Source organism: Octopus bimaculoides, chromosome 19 (genome assembly GCF_046866305.1).
Source record: "Octopus bimaculoides isolate indiv1 chromosome 19, ASM4686630v1, whole genome shotgun sequence".
Lineage (NCBI taxonomy): Eukaryota > Metazoa > Mollusca > Cephalopoda > Octopoda > Octopodidae > Octopus > Octopus bimaculoides.
Window position 1 is genome coordinate 22955597 of NC_142946.1, and position 16583 is coordinate 22972179.

At 34.9% G+C, this 16583-nt stretch overlaps 2 protein-coding genes across 3 annotated transcripts in view; one reads left to right on the forward strand and one right to left on the reverse strand.

Annotated features, from left to right (window-relative positions):
* Window positions 1-333: 333 nt before the first annotated feature.
* On the reverse strand, window positions 334-15296 carry LOC106871642 (ciliary microtubule inner protein 2C). Its single transcript, XM_014918215.3, has 4 exons — window positions 14882-15296; window positions 8886-9159; window positions 5046-5158; window positions 334-582 (listed from the first exon to the last, which is right to left on the reverse strand). Exons 1-4 carry the CDS (start codon window positions 14950-14952, stop codon window positions 474-476), a joined length of 567 nt encoding a protein of 188 aa, XP_014773701.1. The 5' UTR covers window positions 14953-15296; the 3' UTR covers window positions 334-473.
* LOC106873095 (protein O-linked-mannose beta-1,2-N-acetylglucosaminyltransferase 1) overlaps window positions 15244-16583 on the forward strand; it is a 162579-nt gene continuing 161239 nt past the window's right edge. For both annotated transcript variants that reach the window (XR_016245193.1, XM_089366612.1), the window contains exon 1: window positions 15244-15385. The gene's annotated coding sequence lies outside the window, so the exon portion shown is untranslated. The remainder of the gene's footprint in view (window positions 15386-16583) is intronic.

Sequence of the window (16583 nt, forward strand, 5' to 3'; positions counted from 1 at the left end):
TTAGGTCAAAGAAGTGCAGTGATCCCAGCCTTTCAGCCTTTCCCAGTTTGATGAAGATGATGTGACAGTGACATGACTAATAGAGAAACAAGGGGAGTGGCTACTCCCCCAATCCCTGCCGAGTACATTTTGCAAAATTAATACTTTTTCAACAATTTTATTTTAACTCTTTATTTCACCTGTGCAATAAAAGTCAAATCTCTTTTTATTTTGTTTATGTTAATCACATGGCCTTGGAAGAACTTTCTGCAGCCATTACTTTATTTGACCAATCTTCCAGTTTCTGAACTGTCTGCTCAATCTCCTGTGATGTGTTGGTGGCTGCTAACATCCGAAGAATCAAAACACACCCCGACTTCTCATAACTTCTCGACACTGAACGATCCTGTGGAGTTTCATCTTTTTCACATCACATCTATATCAGTAGTTGTAAGTTTCATACATAATGACATTGTTACTGAAACCTAGGAACCTTATTCATCAAAACAACTTTTTCTGATTTTTAGATTCGGTGGTTTGTTTTGTAACTCGGGCAATGCATCCGGTTTTCCATATGCATTTATGTACACTGGGTGCTGGTATCTGAAAATAAAAATGAATTGTAAGCAATATGATAGTAGTTTATCCAGATGTGCTTGATAATTCTTGTTAGTATAAGATAAAACTAAGAAACTGGCTTCACTGATTTTTTCTCCCCCCCCCCCCCACTCTTCTTTCCTCATAATTTTTTCCGTTTCTCTTTTTCTCTCCCTCCCCCCTTTCCATTTTAATTCTAAGCTTTCCCACAATGCCTTTCTGTCTTTCCATGATTCTATTTTTACTGCCTCAGCTGTCTTTTGTAGCTTTGATCTTGAATCTGTTACCTGTCATCTCACTCTCTGTGATACCTCCTTTGTTCCAGGGCTAATGTCTAACATGCTACTATTTTATTTTCTCTTAGCATGAAACTAGAGTCATCTCAAGCACACCAAATAAATAGTCAATAAGAAAAAGCACATTGGTATATGCAAAGGTGACATCAAGAAAAGATTTTATAATAATGAGGCATCATTAAGGCATACATACAAAAAATTTCCACAAAATTAACAAACCACTTCTGGAAACTGAGATACAATGATATAGCTTACAACATCAAGTGAAGTATCCTCTAGAGCTCAAAGCTTTACTTGAAGGAGCAAAGCAACCATTGTATAACAGAAAAAATACACATTCTGCTAAAACTGAAGAGCCACAACAATTTAAATTCCAGACCTGAGATTTTTACTAGATGTATCCATCAAGACAAGATTATCTTATCCTATGTCAGGGTGATTATACAACTATTTTCCAGGTCAACTTTCCATTTGCACACAAAACTGACACAATACACTCATTGATTACCAATAATTTTGGGTGTATCAACAAACTACCACCGCCAAATGTTTCTAATACACTTAAATATCCAACCAACCACAAAAACACCTGCGCCAACAATAAATGTAATCACTTAGATAAATTCAACACTACATAGAATGCTTACACAACTTTTCCTCTATTTAAGGTTTTAAAATGAACTAATTGCTGACGCTGTAAGGCACACAACTTACATTTTAAAGTATTGAGTTACTACCAGTTACAGGCAAAATGGACATTCACTTTCAAGTACTTGTCTATTATCAAATTATGTACTACAAGTAGCCATTTTGTGGACAAACCTGAAAATTGCTGGTAACAGCTTGATTTAAATTAAGTCGCATATCTTTGTTACATAGAAAGGTCTGTACATGTGTGCATATGCATGTGCACATGTGTGAATGTATGTATGTTAACAAGGCAAAGACCAAGACATTGACAGTAAGAGGGATCTCAAAATCTCAGTACCAGACAGAATAGGCCATGCTCAGTTTCATTATCATTATCATCATCATCATCATCATTTCATATCCATTGTCCATGCTGACATTGGTTGGACAGTTTGACATGGATCTGGCAAGCTGAGGAGCTGCACCAGACTCCAGTCTGATTTGGCATGGCTTCCATGGCTGGATACCCTTGCTAATGTCAACCGCTTACAGAGTGTGCTGGGAGCTTTTATGTGACACCACACAGGCACTTTTACGTGGTACCAAATGGGTGCCTTTATGTGGCATCACATGGGTGCTTTTATATGTACTCAGAAGAAATCAATGAATAAATGAAATCCACAGTAGGATATCAGGCCGATCAATATAGACCCAAAACTTTACATGGGATACGTGAGCAAGTTAACAGAAGTTAACCTAATGAATAATAGCTATCAGCATTTTGTCTAATTAATGATGCCACTAAACATTTTGTCTGGCATGCAGGGTCAGTGCAGTTGTTACAATAAAAAATAAGTAAAAGATCAGGAGGTTATTAACAACAAAGGGATTTTCTCTCTATACGAAAGACATACCATGTATACTGGTAACAACTATCTATCAAATATATAGTTAAACACAATAATATTTAATATTTTCTTTTTTGTTCTATATGCTTTTATTAGGAAGTATAATTTTCAAATGCCCATATTACCATAAATGTTTCTTAGTTTTTGCAATCTCTATATATATCTTTGAATAATAGATGAAAAAGAAGAATGGTTGCTTTGAGGCTCTCTTTAATTTTTGGTTGATTCTCAATAACTAGATTTTCTAACAAGAGACATTCAGTTTTGACTTGCTGTAGGTTGTTCTAGTTTATTAAATTTCAAATCATTTTTGACTTTCAGGGTTGATTCCATGATAATTTTTTTGCTTTTATGATTATTTTGTAAAAAATAGTTGAGGCTAGTTGTTGTGCTGAGTAGCATTTATGGTCAAATTTTATTTTGTAATTAATATGTTGCAACAACTCACAGAAACTCAAACACATATGTGCACATATACATTCATTGTCATTGTTTAACATCAATGCTGGCATGCATTGAGGATCCGGTGAGTGTGAGAATTGTATCAAGCTCTTGTGTCTGCTTTGGCATGGTCTCTCTGGTTGAATGCACTTCCTAACATCAACCGCTTTACAGTGTGCTCTTGGTGCTTTTTTGTGACACTGGCACTAGCAACGTCATCAAGTAGCTTGCAAATCAAGACCCCTTGACTGAGTGGGAATGGAGTATTGAGAGTGGGTAGCTTTATGCCAGGTAATAAGAGACTACAACTGAAGGACAGGAACAGTTGTCATACAGTGGAGGAGATACATGGGTATCATAGCTGGAAAGAGTGAAGGAGAAAAGATGAGGTATCAGGGCATATCTTCTAGGTACAAAAAGGTAAGTTTAAGGGAGATGTGGAACAGCAGATCAGATATGGTGAGTGGGTAAGCAAGTTTTTGAGTTGTGAAAGTGACAGATGGCTAGCAATAGAGATAAAAGGGAATGCGTGAATTGCAAACATGGAGATGTGGTCAAGGGTTGATATCAGTTTTGTTAGGGAAGGAGGAAGAAATGGAAGTAAGACAGGGAGGTGATAGGTGACAGCAGAGATGAATTTTTTAAAAGGTTTAATAAAAATTAACAACTAATTAATCAATAATGTATTCACCCTTGTTGTTTACAACTTCTTCCCCACGTTCAACAAAATTTTCAATACCTCATTGGTAGAAATCATCCGATTTCAACACGAAAAATTGATCCAACAAAGCTCTCAATTCTGCATCAGTATTGAATGAAACTTAACGCATAGCATTTGAAAGAGATCAAAAGAGGTGGAAATCTGTTGGTGCCAAATCAGGAGAGTATGGCGGGTGTGGCAACACTTCCCAGCCATGCATTTGAATGGCTTCCTTGGTCATATTGGCAATATGAGGGTAGGCGTTGTCATGCAGCAGAAGAACTCCATGCTGCCGATTAGGTCTTTTCTCTTGAATAGCCGTGTTGAGTCATTCCATCTGTTGAACATACAGTTCTGCATTGACCATTTGGTTCCGTTCAAGCAATTTGTAATGAATAATCCCTTCCCAGTCCCACCATATGCACAACATTGTTTTACGTGGACGAAGATCTTGTTTTACGTGCGATGTCACTTGTTTACTGGGGCTGAGCCATTCCTTACGTTGCTTTATATTGATGTACAGGCACCATTTTTCGTCACCAGTAACAATTCGGTAAAGAAATTCTTGCTCGTGTCCATGAGTTGAGCGGTGATGAGAAAGCAAACCAGCAGAGATTGTGGCTCGTTGATTTTTGTTGTTGTCACTTAAAGCATGCGGAACCCATGCTCCATACTTCTGAACCTTTCCTATCGAGTGAAGATGCTTCTCTATAGCTGTGTGGGAGCATTCTATTTTCTCTGCCAGTTCCCTTGTTGTTTGACGAGAATTTTCGTGCAAAAGTTGGTTTAATCGCTCTTCCTCAAACTCAACTGGACAGCCAGAATGAGGTGCATCTTTGAGGTCAGAATTTCCATTTTTGAACTTGGCATACCAATCACAAGCAGTTCTTTCAACTATGGCACCCTCTCCATACACAGCACAAATGTTGCGAGCAGCTTTTGTGGCCTTAGAACCTTGATTAAAAGCAAAAAGAAGAAGGTGTCGAAAATGCTCATTTTTCTTAACTTGACATTTCATTTTAATGATCTGAAAATAAACAAAAATTAACTAGAAAAAAAAACAAAAATAGATTCCAAAATGATTCAAAAATAGAATTCTTGAAAAAATAGATTCCAAAATTTAAAAACGTAATAAATTCCAAATTTTAAAAAAACGGCAGGAACTTAGTTGCCAACCCAATATTTATATATTGGGTGTATCATAATGAAACAGCTCTTGGATTCAATTAAAAATATGAATTATAAGTGAAATTTATGATATGTTGCTTTAGAGATTATATTAGCTGATTATGCATATGTATGCAAGTCGGTCCCTCTTGGATTTGCTGCATGCATGTGCATACATGCAGACATGTGCACACACACACAGAATAGGCTTCTTTTATCTTCTGTTTACCAAATCCAGCCATAGGGCTTTGGTTGTCCCTGGGTTATTGTAGAAGACATTTGCCTATATATACTCATATGAAGTTGTTCCTAGAGAGAATAACTTACAGACATGACCTCTTCTGAAAAACTTTTTCAATTGGTGTGGGAAGCTGGAAATACTGAACAGGATAGTTAGTTCCACTTTTATCATTGTAGTAATTCCTGTGAACTTGAGCAGACTGCAAAGAGAAAATAGTGTAACTTAGTTCTAATGATACTGAGCTGCAGTAAAAACTACTTGATAAGAACTATGTGTAGTCTGTACTGTATAGCTAAAAGCAATATTTAAGCTTGAGAATCCATTGACAGGCATATATACTGATCAAACACATAATCTCATTTTGCTGTGTTATAACATAATGGAATGTTAGAAAGTGATGGAACAAAATTTGTAATCAGCTTTGTTAATAAAGTTGACACTTGTGTTCCACCTATTTGTATTTCTGAGGTATGTATGTGTGCATGCATGCATGTTTGCATGTGTGTGTATGTGTAGATATAGATTTATACAGATAAATATACACACACATAAATCTATAATTTCTATTTGTCTCTGTCTTTCTCTCTCTCTCTCTCTCTCTCTCTCTCTCTCTCTCTCTCTCTATATATATATATATATATATATATATATATATATATATATATATATATTATATATATATATATATATATATAGTTTTAGGGGAAAGAACCAAGGTTCATGAAATCATCGATGAAAATCCACTGTCACATATAGAAAAATTAATAAGTAAAAGCACAATAAATAAGTATAATATAATACAAAGTAAATATATATATATATATATATATATATATATATATATATATATATATATATATATATATATATATAAATGAAACATTCAAACACTGAGATTTGAAGTTAGATGTCACTACTGTTCATATCATCTGTGGCTAAATTCTAAATCTGATGATATCACCAGTAGTGGCATGGGTGGAACGCAGTTATAATAGCTTTAAAGAGCTATGAATTATAAATTTGCACGAAGCATAATGATGCTTAATGAGCATCTACCTGCTAGAAATAAGAGCTAAGTCTTAAAATAATCCACCGTAGCGCACCAATATAACAGAGAAAAACAGTATGCGAGGAGAACAGAAAGAATTAAAACATTTAACAGCACAAATAAAAATATTATGCAATTAGGGATATCCACAAACCAGGTTTCGGCTTTTGGGTATTTAACCCTGAGCCTTGTCAGTGTGGACTACCAGTTTAAATCCGTGACTGTTCATGTTAGTCTCTGACTGTGCAACTGGTTTCATTTTGCGCCAAAAACAGAGCACATGGTGCATAAAAATTTATAAATGAAACATTCAAACACTGAGATTTGAAGTTAGATGTCACTACTGTTCATATCATATATATATATATATATATATATGTACATATACAGTAATCCCTCAACTATTGTGGGTGTTACATTCCCAAAGCTCCCACAGAAATAATTAAAATCTAAAAAAATATTAAAACCTGTGATATACTGAGAAGTCCATGATATAAATTTACATATATTAGCCTGAAAAATCTGCAATGTACTGAGCAGGTGACAGGTGAACCACAATGTACTGAGCGTGTGATAGGTGAACTGCGATATGGCAAGAGATTACTGTATATATATATAATTTAAATAATTTGGGAAAACGAATTTCCAAATCAATCAGGTACAACCCTTCAGCAATAATGTATAATTTACAAGTTTCAATTCTTAATATTGCAAAGTATAATTTTTATTTTTTATTTTTTAATGTTTTATTTATTGCTTAATTTAACGCTTATTTTTTAAAGGGATGTAAAATTAGATTAACAATACTTTGAAAAAAAACCTGACGATGTGTTGGAATAATTGTAAATCTGATGATTGCATATATATATTTATATCTGCCAATTGGAAATATGCTGTGCATGAGAAGACCCAGCAAGCCAAGTGAGACTTAAATCTAAGGCCCAGCCAGTTCACTTATGTGTACCTTCCTTCCTTCATTGGACACTAAACTCCACTTGCGAAGACCTGTTGAGGCAAGTGAAATCGAAATCGAGTTAAATTTGATGACTGGCACCCATGCCAATGTCGTCTCCCTCATTGGACACGAAACACAGCTTGCGAAAACTTATTGGGGCAAGCGAAAGCGAAATTGTGATGGCATCTGTGCCCGCGGCATGTGTAAGGACTTTCGAGCGAGATTGTTGCCAGTGCCCCTGGACTGGCTCTTGTGCAGGTGGCACATAAAATACACCATTTTGAGCGTGGCTGTTGCCAGTACCGCCTGACTGGCCTTCGTGCCGGTGGCACGTAAAGGCACCCACTACACTCTCGGAGTGGTTGGCGTTAGGAAGGGCATCCAGCTGGAGAAACTCTGCAAAATCAAATTGGAGCCTGGTGTAGCCATCTGGTTTCACCAGTCCTCAGTCAAATCGTCCAACCCATGCTAGCATGGAAAGCGGACGTTAAACGACGATGATGATGATGATGATGACATTTGTGTGTATGTATATATACTGTAATCTTCCAATACTGAAACACATAAATTTAAGTGTTAACTTAAGTAGGTGATAATTAAGGAAGTATATTATATACCCTGCTGATATACTGGTTATATCCTTTAAAGTATTATTTCATGCTGTGCAAATGGATCCCATGAGTTTACTTTCAAATATACTCATTAGGTTATTTTTTTGTACTATCTGAAATAGAATACCTGCATATCTATTAATCCCAAAAAACTAAATTATATATATATATATATATATATATATATATATATATATATATATATATATATATATAGAGAGAGAGAGAGAGAGAGAGAGAGAGAGAGAGAGAGATGTATGTATGCATGCAATTCTGCATGCCTGTATGTCTCTGCAGATGTATATGTTTATCAAGGACTGGGTTCATTAGTCACCTGTAGAGCCACAGGTGCAAAGTATAAATTTGTCTGAGTACACAATGTTCTTAACAGTCAGTGTTGGTTTTTCTCAGTCATATGAGTGGACAGCTATCAGCATTATGCATATATGTATAGTTAATTACTCATTTCAGAAATAGAGACCTATTCAGAATAAACAGACCTAATCAGCATAAACTGAAAACTTTTGTTGTTACAGAAGCATATGAAACGAGCTTGTGCTGAAAAGGGATGTTCAAATTTTTGATGGATCAATACCTGTTTTGAGGTGTGCACTGGTTGTGGCCAGTTTGGTTAAGGAAGGCTTAGTAAGAATTAATGAATCACAAACTGAGAATTGAGAGAATTACTGATCACAGAAAAATTGACAAAATAGTTTCAAATTTTGGCACAAAACCAGCAATTTCGGGGAAGGTTAAATCAATGACATATATATATATATATATATATATATATATACGACAGGCTTCTTTCCGTTTCTGTCTACCAAATCCACTCACAAGGCTTTGGTTGGCCCAAAGCTATAGTAGAAAACACTTGCCCGAGGTGCCATGCAGTGGGACTGAAACCATGTGGTTGGTATGCAAGCTACTTGCCACACAGCCATTCCTGCATCCATAAGTATATGTGTATGTATTTATATATGTTCATGTATATATATGTATGTGTATATGTGTGTGTATGTGTGTATGTATGTGTGTATATATATATATATATATGTTTATCTTTGTGTGTGTGTGTGTGTGTGTGTGTGTGTGTGTGTGTGTGGCTCTAATTGACAATTAGTGTATGTTTATTTACATCCCTGTCACTTAGTGATTCAGCAAAAGAGACTGATAGAATAAGTACCAAACTTTAAAAGAAGAAGTAGTTGGGCTAATTTGTTTAACTAAGCCCGTTAAGGTGATAACCTGGCACAGTCACAGCCCAATAACTAAAACATCCAAAAGTAAATGATAGAAGAATATATTTTACCTGATAAAATTTTTCTAAAGCATCTCTGCTGCTTAAATCAGAGTTGAGCATTCGGTATTTTGGAGAAACTATGCAGCTGTCCCAACAACGGGCTCTCTTGTTGATTGCAAGCTCAGGGTTAAATGTATTGTACGTCGGATGGTGTCCACCCGAACTGTAGTTAGACTTGGAACTTCTTAGTACATTAGACCGATAATCTTGAAAATATTTGGATGTAATATTTCCGTAAGTCTGAGCAAAGTCAAATTTAATTGTAGGACAGTGGCCACAGTAGCTACAACAGAAAGGAAGAAAGTCAATAAGTTTTTAAAGATGATTGCTACTGACAAATATAATTGAATTTTTATTGATTTTGTGTTACAGTCATATTAAAGAGAAACGGAAATTAGAGTGTTCTTCATGCTTTTCTCAAAGATATACAAGTAACATAGCAAAAGATGTCGACAATTAGTGATTGAAACAGAGTCCAGACATGGCTCACCATAGTTTTCTTTTACTTATTGGTGATAGTTACACTAATCAGCTCTATTCAGATACTATAATAAGCTTGGGTTTTGGTTTATAAATTTTTACTGAACAGTGAAATATCTTCTGCAAATTTAAATTAATGCTAATCTAACAAATTATGGTCTGCACCATGCTAAATGCCAGGAATTAAATACAGATCATCTTCAATCTGCTTGAGCGTATTTTCCCTTTATGGGCAGTTTTCCTTCAATGTCATTAGTGACATTGCAAAGGCTAAGAATCAAAAATACTCTGACCGAAAGAGAAATTATAGTAAATGCACTTATGTAGGCACAAGTGTGGCTGTGTGGTAAGAAGCTTGCTTCCCAACCACATGGCTCTGGGTTTAGTCTCACTGCAAGGAACCTTGGGCAAGTGTATTCTACTAAAGCCTTGGGTTGATCAAAGCCTTGTGAGTGGATTTGGTAGACTGAAACTTAATGAAGCCCATCGTCTGTGTGTGTGTGTGTGTGTGCGTGCGTGCGTGCGTGTGTGTGTGTGTCTTTGTGTTTGTCTTACTACCATTGCTTGATATCTGGTGTTGGTATGTTTACGTCTCTGTAACTTGGTGGTTCCGCAAAAGAAAGTATAGAGTAAGTACCAGGCTTAAGAAAATAAAGTACTGGGGTCATTTCATTTAACTACAATTCTCCAAGGCAGTGCCCCAGCATGGCCACAATCTAATGACTGAAACAAGTAAAAAATAAAAGATGCCGTAGAACAGTTAACAGTTTTAGATGTGAGTAGTCATGTAGCTCTTCTACAGTAAGAACCTGTTTTGCTTTGGCCATTTCTCTCATACTTTTATCTATCTTTTACCTCTCAATTCCTAACAAAAAATTGTCCTTTTCCCCAGGGTAGTAATCTTGCAAACTGCATGTTGGCTTTCCTAGTGCCGGTGGCACAAAAAGAAAACAAAAAAAAAAACACCTACTACACATTGTAAAGTAGTCGGTGTTAGGAAGGGCGTCTGGCTATAGAAACCATGCTAAAGAAGACACTGGAGAATAATACAGTCTTTGGGTTCATTGGATCCTGCCAAACTATCCATGAAATGGAACTTGGACATTAAATGATGATGAGGATGATGGTGATGATGATGATGATGATGATGATGATGATGATGATGATGATGAAACTTACTGTTACAATAGACAATGGTTAAACATTTCTAAAAAATGTAAACAAATTATTGGGAGGTAAAAAACGACAAAATGACACCAGGGGAATAGAAAATTAATAGTTTAGTACATGCAAATATAAGGCTCCAAGCTGGTAGAATCCTTAACATGATGGGCAAGATGCTTAGTGGTATTTTGTCCATCCATATGTTCTGAGTTCAAAATTCTGCCATGGTCAACGTCATCTTTTTGGGGTTGATAAAATAAGTACCAGTTGAGTACTGGGGTCAATGTCATTGACTTAACTTCTCTTGGATATGAATATAGAAACTGCATCCTACCAAGTCATACTGAGCTACTATGGCCAGAATAGGCTCTTCAAACCAGTATGATCTCAAGTTCAAATTCACAACCTCCATATCAGACTGTGGTTGGTGGAGAGAACATGCTGAGGTCTCTATCCTGCAGTGGACTGATCATAGGCATTCCAATCCAAAATCTGCATACATAATCATTGTAGAATCTTGCAGAACTGAATAAGATGTCCAATTGTTCATAGATACTTGTCTATGAATTTAAAGCAGGATGGAGTATTGTATAACAACTTTGATATTTACCATTTAATGAAAATCAGTTCGAGATAAAACAGCAAGGATGATTGAAACATTTAGCATTTCTTTTTCTATTCTTCAGAATCTTTGGGGAACTGAATGCAACAGCGCAAGCTTGATAATTAAAATATTACACCGTTACAGTGGTGAGCTGTCTCTATCACAGCTACTTATATTCAACAAAATGGACTGATCCAGCTATAGTTAATCACTTTTTCTACAGATGCAGCACAAAACTGCATCACTGATAGAAGACAAATTGTTGATCAATTGTTAGTGGTCTGACATTCTATTAAATTGTCATGCAGCACCACTATCACTACTGCTGCTGCTGTTGCCTCTGCCACCACTGTAGCAACCACCACCATCAATGTCATCATCATCATTTCAGTTTTTTAAAGATTGTTTATAATCTTTTAAATAATCCCAGATTCCTTTCTTGTTTAGATCAGAGTTTTTCATATCATTGTGTAATGTTATCATATAATTTCTTATTTGTAAGGAGTGGCTGTGTGGTAAGTAGCTTGCTTACCAACCACATGGTTCCGGGTTCAGTCCCACTGTGTGGCACCTTGGGCAAGTGTCTTCTACTATAGCCTTGGGCTGACCAAAGCCTTGTGAGTGGATTTGGTAGACGGAAACTGGAAGAAACCCGTTGTATATATGTATGTATATATATATATATATATATATATATATATATATATATATATATATATATGTATGTATGTGTATATGTTTGTGTGTGTGTGTTTGTCCCCCCAACATCGCTTGACAACCGATGGTGGTGTGTTTACGTCCCCGTAACTTAGCAGTTCGGCAAAAAGAGACCGATAGAATAAGTACTAGGCTTACAAAGAATAAGTGCTGGAGTCGATTTGCTCATCTAAAGGCGGTGCCCCAGCATAGCCGCAGTCAAATGATTGAAACAAGTAAAAGAGTAAAGGAGTGAATAGTTATAACATATAATGTTGTCTGGCCCTTTTCAATCTTCACAGCCCCTACACTAAGGACACCCGTGATGCCAGTGACACCTGCAAAGTATGTGTGGTGGTGGTGGGGAGTAGAATAAAATTAAGATGGTTTTAAAATTTCAAGCTTGTCTAACTCCATAGCAAAGAAAGAATTATATGAAGATGGACTCTCTTCCATCTTCTCATTAATAAAGATGGTAGCCAAATGCAAAAAGGTTTTCCTAATATTTTGCAGTCTGATATTTCAGGTTAAAAACCATTTGTGTGGATGACTTGAGAATTGGCAGTCAAATTAGACATGATAATAATGATGATGGCGGCGGCGACGGTGGTGGTGGTGGTGATGATGATGATGATGATGATGATGATCCTTTCTACTATAGGCACAAGGCCTGAAATTTTGGGGGACAAGTTGAATACATCAACCCCAGTGTTTCACTGGTACTTCTTTTATCGACCCAGAAAGAATGAAAGCCAATGTCAACCTTGGTGGAATCTGAACTCAGACTAAGCATTTTGTTTGGCATGCTAACGATTCTGCCAGCTTGCCACCCTAATAATAATAATAATAATAATAACAATAATAATAATAATAATAATAACAATAATAATAATAATAATAACAATAATAATAATAATAATAACAATAATAATAATAACAATAATAATAATAATAATAACAATAATAATAATAATAACAATAATAATAATAATAATAATAACAATAATAATAATAATAATAATAACAATAATAATAATAATAATAATAATAATAATAACAATAATAATAATAATAATAATAACAATAATAATAATAATAATAATAATAATAATAACAATAATAATAATAATAATAATAACAATAATAATAATAATAATAACAATAATAATAATAATAATAATAACAATAATAATAATAATAATAACAATAATAATAATAATAACAATAATAATAATAATAATAATAACAATAATAATAATAATAATAATAACAATAATAATAATAATAATAACAATAATAATAATAATAACAACAACAATAATAATCCTTTCTACTATAGGCACAAGGCCTGTAATTTGAGTGGGGAGGGCTAGTCGATTACATTGACCCCAGTGCTCAGCTGGTTCTTATTTTATCGATCCCAGAAGTATGAATGGTAAAGTCAACCTCGGTGGAATTTGAACTCAGAATGTAAAGATGGATGAAATGACACTCAGTATTTTGCCTGGCATGCTAACGATTCTGCCAACTCACCACCTTAATAGTAATAATAATAATAATAATAATAATAATAATAATAAACAACCTTTATTCAGGGACCTTTTAAGCGGAATGAGCTACTTGACCTGAAGAAAATTCTAACTGGGCCCCACCTGCAAGGTCATGCACTGTTTATCTTGATATGAGATCACCATGTTGCACACATATGGTTGTGATGCATGTGCCTGGTGTACCCTTATCAGATGGGTAGTCATGATGGGTATGCTGGGTTTCGTATATTTTATCCCAGTGTCACTTTGATCGCATCCACTGCTCTCTCACTCAATAATAATAATAATGATTATGATAATAATAATAATGAGCAAATATAAAGATCTTGAAATAGAAATTAGCAAAATGTGGAATCTGAAGACAAAAACAATACCTATTGTCATAGGTGCCCTGGGAATGACAGCGAAACGGGCTGATTACTACCTAGCTCAGATACCAGGAAACCCCAAAATGGCTGAAGTTCAAAAGATAGTGCTCATGGGAACTGCCCATATCCTACGTAAAATACTGTCTACGTGATCTCAAATTTTAAAACAAACACATAATTTTCTTATGGTTTCTTAAACATTCTCTAGAACAACATTATGTACAAATCCAAATATATGGTACCCTAGGCATAACACCTACATGAACTTCTAACTTGTTGTCTCTTGAGGTCTCTGGGTGAGACTTGGATCCAACTTGTACAAATGCAAAACAAAAGTCAAACATAAAATGATAATAATAATAATAATAATCCTTTCTACTAAAGGTACAAGACCTGAAATTTGCAAGAAGGGGGGGCTAGTTGGTTACATTGACCCAGTGTTTCACTTAGTCTATTGACCCTGAAAGGATGAAAGGCAAAGTCGACCTCAACGGAATTTGAGCTCAGAAGATAGCGACAGGTGAAATACGGCTAAGCATTTCGCCTGGTAGGCTAAGGATTCTGCCAGCTTGTCACCTTAATAATAATAATAATAATAATAATAATAATAATAATAATAATAATAATAGTCCTTTCTACTATAGGCACAAGGCCTGAAATTTTAGGGGAGGGGGCTAGTCGATTACATTGTTCCTAGTACTCAACTGGTACTTATTTTATCAACCCCAAAATGATGAAAGGCAAAGTCAACCTAGACGGAATTTGAATTTGAATAATAACCACCATTGTCGCTGTTGTTATAGTTATCTTCATCATTTACTTAAACAGTTTTTACTCAGTCGTCTGCTAGCGATGTTCCACCCTTTACCCAGCCCTCAATTTTGAAGACTAACTAAAGTAAACTTAATCCATTCTACATCATAATGATTAGTAATAGACTTAACTCTGTTGATTTTCTGAAACACAATAATAGACCGAAATCTGGTCTTTGACGGACACTAGCACAATAATTTGTGATGTATTTGTGGTACCAGGAATGGTCAAGAATATATCTTGATAATAATGATAAAGAGGTTGTTAGTGAAATCAATTGCTAATTTAATCACTTATTGATTAAAAACAGTAAAATGTCTTTCGATTTACCCTGGCATAAAGTGCGGTGCCACATAGTCTGTCTTGGTAGTCGTTATTAGAGTTCCAGCAGCTCTTGACATTTCAATGGCATCAAGCGAAACCGACTAAAAATACGTTAATCGTTAGAGAGATCCAAGCCAACCGCTGTCCTTGGGAAAAATTTTCTTGCCAGGATGAACATAAATCGAAAGGTGAAATGAGTTCTAGTTTTCAATCGAAAACTGATTTTAGTTGTGTTTGTTATTTTTTGTTATTGTTGTTATTCATAATAGGATTGTTTACATGAAACTAAGCAAATCTGGTTACTATTGGTTACTAGACTCACATCGACAGTTTCCGATTTTACCGGAATCAACGCTTCCTACCTCTCTATTGAGGAGAGCAAATATGGCTGCATAGAGCTGTCGAATCCAACTGTGTTGGCAGCGTTTATGTTATTGTTGTTGTTGTCGTCGTCGCTGCAACTGATTTAACTATTTCACATTTTCCCTTTCGGTTTTACTATCTTAATCGGTGAGTTGACGTTGTACACTTTCATTTTGTAATATTGTTATCATTTACGTATTTATCATTTACTATATATATATATATATATATATATATATATATATTTACTATATATATATGTATATATATGTATGTATATCATCCGCGACATTAAGATGGCTGGTGCTCTTTCCTTAATTCCAAACTGACCATCGTAGCGTATACATTAGTTTGATAACGTCTTATATTTAATCACTATGAAAAAAGTTTGTGGAAATCGCGAAGCCTACACTAATATCAATGGTAATGAGGTATATTTATTACGAGTACTAACCATATGAGAGATTTCTCCTCATCACAGATTGTTCTGTTTATCGGAACGGATAATATGTTTCCTTTTGGGAACCTATTTTTTTTCGAGACAACTGAATAGAATGTCAGGTTATCATCATTCTAAAAGCTGTATGTTGTAATGAACATACTGAAGCATTATCACCGGTGCTGTTTCTGCTGATGTTGAACTTGTGTGTTTATTGCCACTAGCTTTGAATGAACATTATGAACTTGTTCCGCGATAGAACTGTCTCCCTGCCTTCATTTTGTGGATAGTTCTTCGGCTTTCATTGACACAATTAAAAGTTTATTCTCTTATATGTGTTCGACCTCTCTTTGTTATATACATATATATATATGTGTATATATATATATTTATATATATAACGCACATGCACGCACGTACATATGAATGGGATATATATATATATATAGGATTTACTCTCTCTCTCTCTCTCTCTCTATATATATATATATATATGTAAGAATCTGGCAGGGTGTGTATGTGTGTGTGTATCATATACTGGGCCTTAGTGTTTGTACAGTTTTCATTTTCCTAAATGATTCATTATTATTCTTGTCTCTGAGCTATGTCGATCCTTTCTGGTCATGGTCATTTCGCTCAAAATACAGTGACAAAAGAAATCAAAATTAACAAAATAAGTCAGTATTTTGTTCATTTAACACATTATAAATATACTCGAACCTTATGTTTTACTATCTGTCTTCAGAATTCAGTAATATTCTTTTAAATTAGAATTTACGACTAAGTTTTCAAAATGTGTTGTTATACAGTGAATATACTGTCGTTCCGTTCTTGCTAACAAGTAGCACCCCTTTCGTGTAAAGAGTTCCACCCAACATTTAATGTTTGATTTGAAATCAATGTAGA